The sequence below is a fragment of the Juglans regia genome, chromosome 7 (genome assembly GCF_001411555.2).
Source record: "Juglans regia cultivar Chandler chromosome 7, Walnut 2.0, whole genome shotgun sequence".
Classification (NCBI taxonomy): Eukaryota; Viridiplantae; Streptophyta; class Magnoliopsida; order Fagales; family Juglandaceae; genus Juglans; species Juglans regia.
In genome coordinates, this window is record NC_049907.1 from 11,610,573 (window position 1) to 11,626,443 (window position 15,871).

The 15,871-nt window shown below is 34.9% G+C and overlaps 1 protein-coding gene across 1 annotated transcript; it reads right to left on the reverse strand.

Moving 5' to 3' along the window:
• Window positions 1-11,007: 11,007 nt before the first annotated feature.
• Window positions 11,008-13,567, reverse strand: LOC108986599 (cytochrome P450 78A3-like). The gene is made up of 2 exons (XM_018959270.2): window positions 12,499-13,567; window positions 11,008-11,856 (listed from the first exon to the last, which is right to left on the reverse strand). The coding sequence occupies exons 1-2, from the start codon at window positions 13,492-13,494 to the stop codon at window positions 11,221-11,223; spliced, it is 1,632 nt and encodes a 543-aa protein (XP_018814815.1). The 5' UTR covers window positions 13,495-13,567; the 3' UTR covers window positions 11,008-11,220.
• Window positions 13,568-15,871: the final 2,304 nt, after the last annotated feature.

Sequence of the window (15,871 nt, forward strand, 5' to 3'; positions counted from 1 at the left end):
TCTGGCAAACCCATTTGAACGAAAATTGTTTTTTGGGACGAAACGTTTTCATCCCAACATATTGTCCGAACCGAACAAATACTATTCGAACAGTCGGGTAGTTGTTCGAATGTTATAGAAATTTAATTTGAACGACACGAATTTATTTGATCATGTTCTAATGAAGCCAATGTTCGAACCTTTTATTTGTGTTAGAACAAAAAGAATCTGATCGAACATCCTTGACAAATGTTCGAATTCAAAAAATTGATTCGAATGTTTAGTCTGATAATCTTTGTTCAAACGGTTTATTGTTCATTCGAATGATGACAAATTGGTTTGAACATAATATTATGTGTTCGACTCATCAAACATGTACTGTGTTCGAAGCGATTATTAATCTATTCAAACCGGAGTGACAATTCTTAATTTCATTCAAATGGTTTTTGATTGATCATTTCAATGGCGGCGAAAATGTGTTTGAAGGATAATAATTCGTAATTTACCATTCGAACTGAATATGTTACGTTCGAACGATAATCATGATACAGTTTAAGCTCAATGTTGATGGTGCTATTTTTAGTGAAATGAGAAGGGCTGGTGTTGGCGTAGTGTTGAGGAATGATTGTTGTGAGATAGTGATGGCAGCTCCAAAAATTGAATCTAAGGTAGAGGAGCCTGCTACAATTGAGTTAATTGCAGTTTTGAGGGGTGGAATCCGATTGTTTTCTGTTAGTTCAGGAACTCCAAGCCAGTGATGCTATGGAAGAGTCTCTTGCACTAGATGTAAATTTGATCATAGAGGCTAGGCAATTGTTAGCATGGTTCCAACAAGCATGAGTTGCACATGAATCCAGATGGGGAAATGGTGTGGCTCACACATTGGCCAGGCATGCTTGAAATGTAACTAATATTAACGTTTGGTGGGAGCATGTTCCTGCTTTTGTTTATCATGCCTTATGGTTTGATAAGAACTCTTTGTAATGTTTTTCTAATGGAAGGCTGTTTATAAAAAATTAAAAATATATATATAATTAAAACATCACAATTGTTCAAATGTTACATCAAGTCAAAATAAATCAAAAGACAACTTAAGAAAATAAGTTTTAAGATGGTGGTGGCACAGAGTTCTGGGAAATTATTAACTGTGTCTGTTCGAACATTTTTTGAGATTGAATTTCCAGTTTATTCTGCATATTTTGTTCTAACCGTGCCTCAATGTCTGCTACCTAATATAATTGAGCCACCAACTCTCGTTGCTTGGACCTCAACGATTCAATCTCGAGTCTTGCTTCCTCTAAGTCCCGAGAATTGTTATTCGATTTGACTTGAGAAGATGATGATGTTGAGGAAGGTTTCACGCAATGTCCTTAACCCCTCAAATATCCAGAACAGGGTCCAAGAACATGGGAAAAGACCTGTTCACAGAGGATTCATTAGATTAGATGCAGCAACAGCATTTTCCCGAAGTGAAAACATCTTCTTCTAGAAAAAAGAAAAAAAAATCATTAGAGATAGTATAAATAAATACAAATATTATTAGGAAATACAAATAAAAAATTAAACCTACATGATTTCCTTCTATTTCGGGGCTAGTCCAAATACCATTAGCAGTTTATATGCGATTTAACATACAATTGAGTCAAATTATAGTCAGTAGAACTATCTTATTCATGTAAAAGGAAAATCTATACTATAACTTCAATCACAAATATTGATATGTTAATATCTAATGAGAACTAGTATAATGTTGTCAATTTTTTTTACAGTTGATGAAAAGATATAGAACCTGCATGATGGTGTATCGTTAAATTTGCTCTATTTTCTATAGGACGAACAAGAACTAGCCGAACCGACCTACGTTGATAGAGACCGCTACCAGAGTAAAGAACCGTAGTTAAAACGACGCTATTCCGCTTAAGTTTAAGTGAAATGGCGTCGTTTTATACCTAAAGTGTACAAAAAAACACAAGTGAAAGGACGTCGTTTGGTCTTAAACCAAATGGCGTTGTTTTATACATAACATATTAAAAATGAATATGAGTGAAACAAAGCCGTTTGATTTTAAATCAAATGGAATCATTTCGATTTGAGACCATATTCTTCCTCTCCCTTCCTTTTCTCTGATTGTCAGTTTCTCTCTCTCTCTCTCTCTCTCTCTCTCTCTCTCTCTCCTATGCAACACACACTCTCTCTACTCTCTCAGACAAACCTCGCCACTAGGGGGTTGAGAATCGCTAGAGTTGATACGGCCGGTATTTCTCCTCCCAATCAACCGGTACAATCGATTGTTCCATGCAAATTCCCTCCATCGGTCGGCACCGGTTTTGGTCAAAAACCGTACCGATAGCGTCAGTTTTCACCCTTAATTTACTTTGTTGAAAATACTTCATTGCTACAAGAAAAGAAACAACATTGTTACTACATGTTGTTTAATGCATCTAAATATAGTATAAAGAAATATAGTAGCGAAATTACTTAATATGCAGGATTTTCAAATATATCATAAACATTCTCTCATTCGTTTAGTGACATGTTTTGGAAAGGATTTTGACGCTTCTCTGTTGCACTATTGAACTTTTGACAGTGTGAATGACATTTACCTTTGTACCTTTGAAATGTATTGTTCATTAGCTCATCAACTGTTACTTGATTATCTCGTCGGCCAAAATTAAGTTCAAATTCATCTTTGAAATAATTATGAACGATTAGTCCAAATACAAATTAATTATAAATTAAATAAAATTATTTTTTATATAACTTATTACCAGGCAACAATTTTTTATGTGGTCTTTCACATCTTTGGGTGCCTTAGCTCAGGAGGATGTACCCATTGGTGCATATGTGCAGGTAAGGGTACCAACATAGGAAGCAAGCCAAGCTGTCAGATCTCCAGAGCCACTAATGTGATCATAAGGAATATCAATTTTAATTTTTCCCGCTTTCTGCACATTCTCTATGCAAACACCTCTAGTAATACATTAACCTTGGCCATGGCTTACAATAGCTATACAATAGTTAAAGCATATAATGTCAAAAAATTATTTTATTTTTAAAGCAATATTACTTAAATCATCACATAAATTCAAATTTCTATATAACATACATTGTTCTGGGTCTGGTGATATTGGCCCACTATTCATGGCAAGTGAACCAATTAGTGAGTCAGTAATGGATGGAGATGACAAACGAGTTACTTTGCGTTTAGGAGGCATAGCTATTTAAAACTATAATAAGAAATTATTCACAAAATTATTCTTATTTTTACAATAACCATACTTATACATAAATAACAATCATTCACTATCAATTTTATTTGACCAGTCACCCTCATCCTCACCAGAAACTTCAATTGACTCATGTTCTTCTAACAAGCCACCATCAATTACTTCGGGTTCAATATATTCTATACGCAATAGAACCATGTTATATTGGTTGAAATCAACCAATAAATTGATGTCTGATTCATTTTCTTGATATATTTTTTCATTTATTGGACCATCGAATTCTTCCTATTGTCCATCCGCCACTGGAATGTAATCATATACATTTCTTAGTGCAAAAGTTTGTACTATTCACCATGGATTTTCATACTCTGGATCGTCTAAGTAAATAACTTGATTTGTTTGGCAAGCGAGAACAAATGGATCCTCCTCATTCCATGTGCGAGATGTATTGACACTCAAAAAATATTCATCATTTCACACTCCCAACCTAAGATTTGACACATTCCACCAACTACACTTAAACAACTAGACCATATGTTCCTCTAAATACTTTAACCCAATAATATCTTGGACAACTCCGTAAAAGTCAATATTCTCCTCCCCGTGGCTTTCTTCGACAACGATTAAGTTTTTCTATATCGTTATCTGTCAACCGTGTAAAATCTATATCCACAAACCAAACATAATAAGTATTGAAAGGCCCACATGGATGGACCACTTGCCAAATCATACAGTTCACTTGAGATGTCTTTTGAATTATCACCATATCTTGATACAACCTACATTAATAAATTTTATAATAAATTATATTAACGTCAAATTGGAAAAAATCTATTTTAGTGGTATGCAGTTTGTATTGAGTAAAACATTGTTTAGTAATATCGTCTGTTCAAACCAAATGGCAAACTCTTATTTGTGCTTATTTTCTACGTCAGTTACACCATCCCTTCGAAGTAATTGAATATGTTCGCTGTACATTTTAAAATTAATGAATAATCCATATCAGTTACATTAAATTCCGCGACTCTAAGTTATTTTTATACGCACAGATCACTTACCTCAAGTATTTGTCAATCTCTGTAAAGTTATTCAATACATACCATCGGGCTCTATCAAACTCTCGTCCACATAAGTCATAGCCCCATTGTGCACCTATGGAATGTACGCTTTGAGAAACAAGGAGAATGATGATGTAACTCCCAAATGTCCACCTTCATAATTTTGGTCCTGTCACAAGAATCTGGTATCAATCCCAAGGGAAATACATAGAACAAAATGTATGTCATTCATTATCAATGTATGACTCTACAATTGAACCTTCCGGACGAGCTTTATTTCCCACGGATCGCTTAAATTTTTCTAAAAACAGTTCAATAGGATACATCCATCTATACCGAACTGGACCTGCAACTAAAGCCTCATAGCGTAGGTGCATAGCCAAGTGAACCATTACATCAAAGAATAATGGTAGATACAAACTTTTCAACTTGCACAATATAACTGCAATATCAGCTTCCATCCTTACTAAAGCATCAAGTTTCAACATTCTATTGCAAATGTCCCTGAAGAATCCCCCTAATTCTATTAGTGCTGCATGGACATCTCGAGTCAGCTTTTCACTCACCCCAACTGGCAACAAATGCTGTAAAAATACTCGACAATTGTGACTTTTAAAACCAGTTATCTTCCAATCATAAGTTCGCACACATCTTGACATATTCAAGACATAACCATCAAGTAATTTGATTGCCATGAACTATTCAGAGAAATTTTTTTTCTCATCATTTGGTAGTGTATAACAATCAAGGGGCATATAAGCTGATGACCCATTTTCATGCAAATGCAACTCACTCCTTATCCCCAACTCCTTTAAATCTTTACATGAGTTAGTTGTATCTTTGGTCTTTCCTTCTATTGACATTAGAGTGTCCAGTATATTCAACTCCTTCATATGATGGCAGCAAGGTGATCAAACAGGTTAATTGTCGAACATTTTTTCTCATGCTGAATTTGATTGTCTCACTCAATATTGATCTGAGAAAACACAAGACTGATTTTGGCATAGGACGAGCTCGATTTATGTTACAAATAGCACGAGGAGAGCCAATTGATCAACCTTTATACTTCTTCATCCAATCTAAGTCACAAAATTTGACTAGATGTAGTCTACTATATGCATTGATGATCTTTAACCTCCTAGTTAGTTCAGGGGCTGAAGTGCTAATGACAAAGCGTAGTCAACCACAGATCGAGCCCCTTAACAATATCACTTTTAGTAAGAGGCTCGCATTAATGTTGCAGCAGCACAAGGTAGTGGCACAGACTTTGATCCAGTTTTTATGGATGTCGGTGCTGATACAGAGGCTACAGGGACTACTATTAGGGAGATGCAATCCTTACTTGAGGAGCATCGCACACTTTTGATCCAGGACATGGAGAGGATTGTGGAGAGTATCATTGCGCCCATCATGGTTCCCCTGTAAGAGATTTAGGGACGCATTACTATGATGCAAAAGGACTTAGATAATCTTATGCAATAATGTTATTTTGTATTGATCTTTTTGTTTTGTATCGAATGTTGTCACTTTAACTACTATATAATTTTTATTTGTTATATATACCTAGTTTGTTTGTTATCAAAAATTAATTTTGTTATTTTACTTACCATTTGGAAATATAAAAAATGACATTTCTTAGAAGGATTTTTTTTTTCTAATTACGAATTCTTATTTACCAAAACAAAAACCTTTAGTTAATTTTTAAATTAATTATATAAATTTTCTAGGATGCCATATATTATATATTTTAATTTACCATAAATAATAATTAATCTGTATAGGTAGATTTTTTATCTTTTGAAAATGATAATTAATAGACTCAAAAATAATATTTATTTTTAAAATATTTGAGTGTCTTTCAATAAATTTTATTAATTAAATTTATTTCGATTGTCTATACCACCATTTGAACAACTCCTATGAGCATTCGAAAGGTTTATAAATTTGTTTGAACAGGATAGCAATCATCCCTGTCAGACTTATTTATAAATTTCTACCAAAAAATTTGTTCGAATGATTGTATCTCACGTTCGAATGGTTCCTAACTTTCTCATGCCACAATTGTATATACTTTCCCGCCACGACTATTATTTAAATAACATTCAAATGTGAAATACCATACTGTTTGAACGTATTTGGGAACGTTCGAACGGTTTTCTTTTAAAAGATACTATATTTTATTCCAAAAACTCTAATTCAAACAGATATTTATCTGTTTGAATGTATAAAAAATTGTTTCCATATTTTGAAACCAAATATAATTTTTGTCTCAAATAACTATTTTTGAAATAATATAAACTCTGATTTCGAATTCGACTTGTCGTCCCAAACTTTGTCAATGTCAGCTCTGAAATAATATAATGTTTTAAAACAGTCGGAGTCCGAATCGAAATTATCTTAAGATTGTAGTAATCGGATTCGTGGGAGTCGGATTAAGGATGTCAGGTCCTCACTCCTAAAAGCACTCTTATTGGATTAGCTAAAAGTTAAATCCAATGAGAATTTAGCTATTAAACTATAAAATGTATCACAGTGGAATAGCTATATTCCAAATATCTACAGTAACTTCTAAAGTTATTTCCAAATTTGAAAGATATTATTTATTCATCAAATCCATTTTATATCATTTGTTTCTCTCTCCCGAGGTCTCCATCAATGTCTTTCTAGTTTCTATTTTTAATCCATAATTTAATTAGAATATGATTACTAATTAATATATAATATTATGAATAGTAAAATATGATAAAATAAAATAATTTCATAATTAAAAAAATTAAAATGTTTTTGAAACTGATATATTAATTTGAGTTAGTGATATATTAATTTAATAAGAATATGATTATTAATTAATATATAATAGGTAGAATCGTAAAATATGATAAAATAAAATAAATTAATAATTAAAAAAATTAAATATTTTTAAAATTATTAGTTATTCATTACTATATAATAAATAAATCTATAATCTAATGTAGAGATTTGATGTGAATAATTAAAATCAAATTCATCTTATATTATTTTATTATTATATAATAAAAAAATAGATATTTTAATGTGGAAGTTTATATGAATGAAATAGTTAAAAATTAAATTTTTTTATATTCATAAAAAATATCTTTTAATTTTAACTACTCTAATAACAGTGCTCCAACGAGAATTCAAAGTTGAGAAGATCAATACGGACAGAATAAAAAAACAGATAACGTACACAGGATAATATTTTGCTCCATATCCTTTTTTTTTTTTTTTTTTATGGAAACAGACTCGTTTCATTAATAAAACGAAGTTACAAATGTGACTTATACATGGAAAATCCAGACTACAAGTCAAACTACGCATTAGCTCTAGGGCTTCCCCACACACAAATTCCTTTGTGGCGGACATTGTCTTAACTTCTAAGAACTCTCTCCAAATAGAGAAAGCGTTCTGTAAGAACAGAACTACACGACCCCCTCTGTACCGTACTCTTCCAGAACATGTGTACCGTACTCTTCCAGAACTACACTTTCTGGAAGAGTACGGTACACTGCTATGGATATTAAATCCAAAATCCTATTTCTATTATAATACTAACTAAAATAACAACAAAAAAACTACAAATAAAAACACATAGCCAAACTACAAATCCACAAGCAATGGCGTGAACTCGGACGTCACGCCTACCGCAAGCATCGGCAAGTCGAATCTCGACGACACGAGCACCCAGCTTCATGCACGAACACACAGCCTCCATTGCGTAGGCAGCACCTACGCACGAGCACTGGCCGTACGACCACCGGCCGTAACATCGTCCGCCTCTCTCGAACAACTCTTACTCCGGATTGCGTCCGATCCAAAGCTCAACATCACACTCGGGTAAAAAACAAACAAACTGAACAACAAAAATAGAAAAACAAAAACTGGACTACAAAACGAGTGAACAGTGCACATAAAGTCGGCAGTGGCGCGTGCATCTCACTGGTCACTCTGGGAGGAAAGTCAGCAGTCAATCTTGGAAGTCCCGGAGTCGAGGAGTCCAGAGAAGCCGAGCGTGGCGTCGGAAAAAGGCTCCCTGGTGGCACGTGATGGACACGCGCAGACGCGATCCGTAAACTTACTCCCGCGCGTGCGGGCTACGCTCCACTCCGATGGACGCTGGATTCGGTGGTGTTGAAGATCGGCGGCTGGGCATCGTCCCGGAGGGGTGCGTGTTGACAGGAGACGGACGGAGAGACCCGAACGACAAACCTCCTTTATTCGGCCTGAAAAACACAAAAACTAACCAAAAAAACAACAAACGACAGGAAGAAAAAGGATCGGAAGGAGAAGAGATGAGGAGGGAGGAGCCGAAGCTCCCACCCCCTTTCGCTAAATCTGAGTCTGGAGTTGTTTTAATCGGAGGTTTGAGAGAGCGCGAGAGGTGGGAAATATCAGTATATGAAGTTAGTTATGCCATTTTGCTTCATATCTTGTTCAGCAGTACAAGATGTACTGACCTACATTGGCATTATCATATTATCACTTAAAATTGAGTGTTAAAAGGCTGAAAATGACTCGTATATAAATAAATAAAAATATAACTTATTATCGATTAGGCTAACTTAAGAATGGTTTTGATTTAGAAAATATTTTATCTTATCTTATTTTATTATTATAATTTTTTTAAATTTTCATATAAAATATAAGAAATTTTAAAATTTTAAAATAATAATAATATTAAAAAATAATATTTTATTTAACTTTTATCTAAAATTATTACATCTCATCTCATTATTCAAATCAACCCTTAAAATTGTTCGATTTGATACAAGAGTTGTGTGAAAATTACTCGAATATAAATAATTAAAAATATAGTTTATTGTCAATTCAGCCAAATAATATAAAAAAGGTAATGTTAAATATAATAAGTTTTGCACTTTTTTTAAAAGAAATAAAATCTATTGTTAAAAAAATAATTTTTAGATGGACTTTATATTTATGTATTTTTTTTAAATGAATGTGAAGAATTTGTAAACCTTAAAACTAAAAATAAAAAATAAAAATAAAAATAAAAGAGAACGATTAGAAAATTGATCTACAAAAACTTCCCCACCGAGTGAGGTGCTACAGTGGGGTGGGGATGGATGAACGGCTAGAAAGACTCGAGAATGGGGGCAGAATAATCACTTGAGATTTAAAAAAAAAAAAAAAGTATTGAGACTCGATCTCTATAAATTTATATGAATTTTACGTGAACATTTATTAAATGTTATATTTTTTATCCTTAAATTAAGTAGTTTAATTTGGATAAAAAAATTAAAAATTAACGAAGCTCTCAATTTGTTTGATTTGGTCTCTCAAACGTGTCAAAAAAAGGTTGGACAGTGACGAAATGTCATCGAGAAAATCCACAAGGTGATATAGTTCTAAAATAACTCCAGTTCTGACTAGATTCGTCTATCTGGTTCCCACACCCTACACATGATACTTGCAAAGGAACGTAGATGTGTACCTTTTTTTTTTTGATAAAGAAACTTTATTGAAATAGCAACATTACATCAATTGGTATCAAACCAAAGTGCATGACTAACAAAAGAAGGAATCTCTTCCCACCAAATATTAATATCAACAACGTTCCTAACATGTCTAGCTAAAGAATGGGTAACTTCATTCTCAATCCTACTAACATGTTGAACATGAACATCTTGCAAATGCCCCATAAGCAACTTGGCTTTGTTAATCAAATTACCAGTACTAGACCACGAATCCTCTGCTAACTGTAACTCTCGTACTACATTCAGACAATCACATTCAAGTAACTTAGGAATATCGAGTGGGAGGCATAGTTGCATGCCTCTCAACACAACAATGGACTCAATAGTGGCTACCCTATCAACGTCATCTTTAAACAGGCAGCCATCATAATACTTTCACACATATCTCTTAGGACAATTCTAACACCTGCTCTTCTCAAATCAGCAAACACAACACAATCTATATTCACCTTGAGAAAACACACAAGTAGAGCTTGCCATTTAGAAACCTCTTGCCATTTAGACGTGGGCTTTGTTCAGTTTTATTATTACTATTATTTTAATTTTTCATTTGATTTTCTTATTCTTAAAAGTCAACTCGTATTTTTTTTAATAGGAAAGATTAGGATTATATATAGTACTTCCTTCTTCCAAAATCAAGGGGCAGAAGAGCTATAGATTAATTCTGTTAAAACACAAATTATTTTATTTTAACTTTTGATAAATAATTGATGGATAAACCCTATTTAATTTATTGAAGAGAGACATCACATTATTTTTAATACCAAGAAAGAGAATTATTTTCCTTGCACTACTGTAATGATTGTTGTGGAATGTTTATAGACATTGAGTGTAATATCTATAAAAAGATATCATAAAAGTAAATTTATAAATTGACGTAATTTAATATGATACGTTGAATTATAAGGCTCTTTTGTCTGTATAGTAGATCTGACCTATCAAATTAAGTTACATCAACGTATAAGTTTATTTTAGTGAGATCTTTATGTGGATGAAGCATTTCTCTTAATATACATATATATGAATAATTTTACATATAACCGTGAAGTACGTAAACGTCGCGTAATCGTTTTAAAAAAGATAATGATTTACTATTAAAAAATTAATATTTTTTCATATTATTTACTTTTTTCAAAACGATTATATGATTTTTACACAATTTACGATTGTAAATATATTATATATATATATATATATTTATATTAATATATTTCCAAAAAGAAAGAGAGATACGAAAACAAACACTTCTTCACTATTTTCTCCAATATATACAATTTTGAAAGGAAAAACAGCTAATGAAATAAAACTAGACATCACCTTTAACCTTATGTTTGTCATAAAGTGGAAGAAAAGGGATGCTTATTTCAGAGCCACACTAACACACTTGTCTTTGTTTTTTTTTATTTTTTTATTATTACTATTTTATTATCATATTAGAATTACTTAAGATAGGTTCAGTCTACGTCTAGGGCGCAACGTAACTGTCAGAGGATTAGCCATCTCGCAAGAGAGCTTCAGTACCTCTGATAGGTCAACCTTATTATTATCGGATGGTAGCCACTCATACACGTGTAAAAGTGAGGCTACCCAAAAGCTTACCGTGGTCAAGCCTAGGGTCTTGCCCGGGCAAATCCGCCTTCCTGACCCAAATGGTGCTAGCCTAAGATCCGACCCGAACACCGAGAATTCCACCTCAGTCTCATTCTCATTAGTAAGAAACCTCTCGGGCATAAATTCCAGTGGTTCCCTCCACACTTGCGGATCCCTTGTTATGGCCCACATGTTTACCATTGCTGTGGTCCCTTTGGGCACGTGATACCCATCGATGATCGTGTCATCGTTGGCTAAGCGTGCCCATGATAAAAGTGGGCCCGGTGGGTGTAGCCTTAGCACCTCCTTCACAACAGCCGTTAGATACCCCAACATCGCCATGTCAGCTTGGACTACGGCTCGTGTTCTTCCAACAACCTTATCGAGCTCCTCGTGGACCTTTGATTGGATATCTGGGTGAAGCACCATCCTCGCGAGTATCCACTCCATTAGAACTGCCACCGTGTCTGTACCTCTGAAAATCATTTCCTACACCAAAAGTCAACAAAATAATTATTCTTTCGATAATTCATTTTTACCAAGCTTCTACCGTACTTTCAAGGTAATATCAAAACCCCCCACACACATTAATATATATATATATAAATATATATCACTATAAAAAAATAAAAATATTTGTGATAAATTATTTATGATAAAAATAATTATTTATGACAAAAAAAACTCATTTAAAAAATAAAATAATGGATGGAAGAGTTGTAAATATAGATAGTAATTTTCAAATTATTTGATGATTCTTGACATAGATCGTTTGCCTCTAAAACTGAAGTGTCGAGGGGACGGAACCAAGCAAACCAATCAATAAATATAAACATTTTTTTTTTATCTTGATATTAAATACTCAATCAGTTTACTAAATCAAATAATTACTCTTAATTAATATACGCAATAATTAAACATCAAGCATCTTTAATTCCAGATGTGACTGCCATTCCGCCATAGTTCAGGATTGAACTTTCGTTTATGATGTCATGCATGTACGGCTATCGATCCTTTCGGATGCATTGTATTTTGATCACAGACGAAAAATAGACAGATGGATAATTAGATTCATTGCATATACGAAATAGATTAAACAAATACTGACAGACTAGAAGAATGTTTTTTTACCCAAAGAACGGCGATCATGTCGGAGTCCGATAGCCTTTCCGGGCCATGAAGAGAGAGCAAAACGTCAACAAAATCCCTGCTGCTGTCACCTTCACTTTCGCTGTTTCGAGTCTGGTGTTCGGCGATGAATCGGCTGACAAACTGGTTCACTTCCGGCACGAGCTTGGAGCATCTGAGGCGGATTCTTTGGCAATCAAAATCGGCTAGCCATGGCAGGTGGTCGGACCAATTCAGCAGACCCAAAAGCTCGTACCCTTCACCCACCATCCTCTGTAGCTCTTCCACTTCCCTGTTTGAGGTATCCAATCTGTATTTGCATCCAAACACCGAGCACATCATGTTGTTTAGCGAAGCACGTTTAAGCACTTCACGCACACTGAAGGAGCTCTTTCCTTTGTCCCCAAATATTGCCACCATTTGAGAAGCGATTTCAAACCTCTGCGCCTCAGAAGCTTTGATTTGTTTTGGGGAGAAAAGGTGCGTGGCCGCGATTCTACGAAGTGTTCGCCAATATACCCCGAAAGGAGCGAACCCGATTGCTCTGTTGAACATCAAGCTGTAGGCGGACTCCTTTACGGGACGATCAGCAAACACAGAGCTGTTCAGGATTTCTCTTGCCACGTCCGGGTTACACGTGACGATGACGCGAGTATTGCCGAGGCTAAAGGCCATGAGGCGCTTGGCGCCACATGCCTCCGCCGCCGCAGCAATCCTGTGGTGGGCGAGGGAGGCCATCAGGCTCATGCTGCCAACTAGAGGCAACCCTCTCGGACCTGGAATTATTGGCTTTTTGACCGCTGATTCAGATTTTCCATTCCTCCAAACGTAGCTACCCCATGCCGGGCCACCAGGGTGAGCCCAGAAAATAAGGGTCATGGCTAGCCAAGTCAGCATACACATGACTAGAATTTGCCATGCAATGCTTGCTTGTGTCAAGGCTTGGCATTTGGAGGTGATCAGAGCAAACAGCCAGAGGCTCTCTACTTCTGTTTTCATGGTAGATAGGGGAATTTAAGATTGGTAGCAGAAAGAGAGCACGTAGAAAGGAGAGTTGCTTTTGCTTTACTTTGGGGCAAAAACAATTGGGGTGGGTTTCTGTATATATAGGGAAAAGCTTGAACCGTGGCTTCAGAAAAAAAATATATAGTTTACATAAATTCAGTATGGTTGAATTTTACATTTTTATAGGTGCGCCGCCATGGATTCATGGCATGAGTAATGCTACATACAGTCGTGAAATGCGCAAATGCCGTACAGTCGCTTTGAAAAAGAGTGGGGTCTACTATTAAAAAATTAATTTCTTTTCAGGCGGGTCCCTTATTTATTCACTTTTTTTAAAGCGACTGCACGGCGACTGCACGCTCACGACTGCAAGTATCATTTCTCTTCATGGCATACTGTGAAAAAAATAAGAATAAATATAGATAAAAATTATTATTGAGAGTATCTATTTTGTACATATGATGTAACATCATCTAGACTATACATCTTTCTAAGTGAGTGTTAGGAATAATCAACTAAAAGTAACTATATAGTGAATATAAAGTATATATTGTTATAGTGACCTCTCTAATATTACTCAAAAAATAATAATAAAGTTGAAAAATATTGGGAAGTGTAGGAAGCAAGCTAGCAAGTTCTAGTCACTTGGGATCATATGCTTTTACATAGTTACATGCTGACGTTCACATTAATGTCGAGGACAGAGTATGGTGGCCACTTCCACGAATGTCGCAAACCAAACACACGTCTACCAATCAACAAGTTACTTGACTACAAATTAACAATATTGAACTAATGTGAACGTCAGCATGTAACTAGGGGTGTCATTTGCAGGGGCATTGAATTTATTCACTGGGATTTGGGAATTATTCTGCCTGAAAATTGTCTTAAGCAATTTGGGAGGGCTGTTCCCACGCAATTAGGGATTTTAATCGGTCTAGTTTTGGATATATTTTAAAACTAAATTGGTATACATCAATTTTGAGATTTAGAAAACTGATACCGCACCGATTACATTCATAAATCGGTACTTCAAGTTAAATCGGTACTTCAAGTTTTACAACTCTCGATATGGTTTTTCCGGTATATTATTATATATATATACATAGTATATATAATATGTTATACTATATAGTATAGTATATTAATATAGTGATAATATATTGTAGTATATTATAGACTATAGTGATATATTATAATATATAATATAGTGATATTGTATTAGTATAATTATTAATACTATAAAATATAATGATAATTATAGCTATTTATATAGGATTTTAAAATTAATGTTATTTTAATGAGTAATTTAGCACATAATACAAGATTATTTTATATATATTAGATATAAAAATTATACATAATATAAAAAATCATATAAAAAAATTTTAAATAATATAAAAATTAAAATATATGTATAATTACATGAACTGGTTCGGTCCGGTCGTTAGAAAAAGGAAAATCAAAACCGGATCGATTTCGACTGGTTTTGAAAAAATTAGAACTAGTACCGAATCAAACTGATTTAGAACCGAAACTCACTGTTCGGTCTGTTTACCGGTTTTTTTTTTTTCCATCCCTATACTACACACAACCCATGTTAGCCGAGCTTGGGCCAGGTAGTGAGGCCCATCTCTACCAAGCTTTGCCCTCCAATGCCCTAAAAGTCGCCCATAAGTTGCATAGTATCAAAAAGTGCTTAGTATGGGAAACCGGCCTAAAGGGAACAATTGTGACGTGTTGACTCTAACATCCCCCACTACACCATGTGTTGAAAAACTTACGTCAGCAGGCAAACAGAAGACGCAGGCGACCCTCCATTTTCTAATCGGGGGGACCAAAAAGGACCGCGCCGTCCACCCACCCTCAAGACACCTTGGAAGCCATGCCACATTAAATGCACTGTTTCAAGGCTATGTCGCATTAAAAGCTCTGCCTAAAAACACCATGTCACATTGAATGCCCCTATTAAAATAGATGCGGGCGGAACGGCTTGACCCTGACACGAAGGATAGAATGTTCCCTCTAAGCTTTGTATAAAAGCTACATCCCAAGTGCAACAAGCAAAGCCAAATGAGCCGCTTGAGCTAGCTCCCATGGACCCGAACTGTCCCGAGGCCATGATTAGACTAGGCAGTAGAATGGCACCCAACATGTGGCAAGTTATGATGCAACTCCTCACAGAGCATTAGGATGTGTTTGCTTGGAGCCACAAAGACATGTCCGTGATTGACCCGGACATCATTCAACATCACCTGTGTCTAAACATAAAAGCCAGAAGGTCAGGCAGAAAAGCCAGAGCTTTAGCGTCGATAAGTGCACGCCCATCATGGAGGAGGTCAACTACCTCTTAGCGGTGGGATTCCTACGC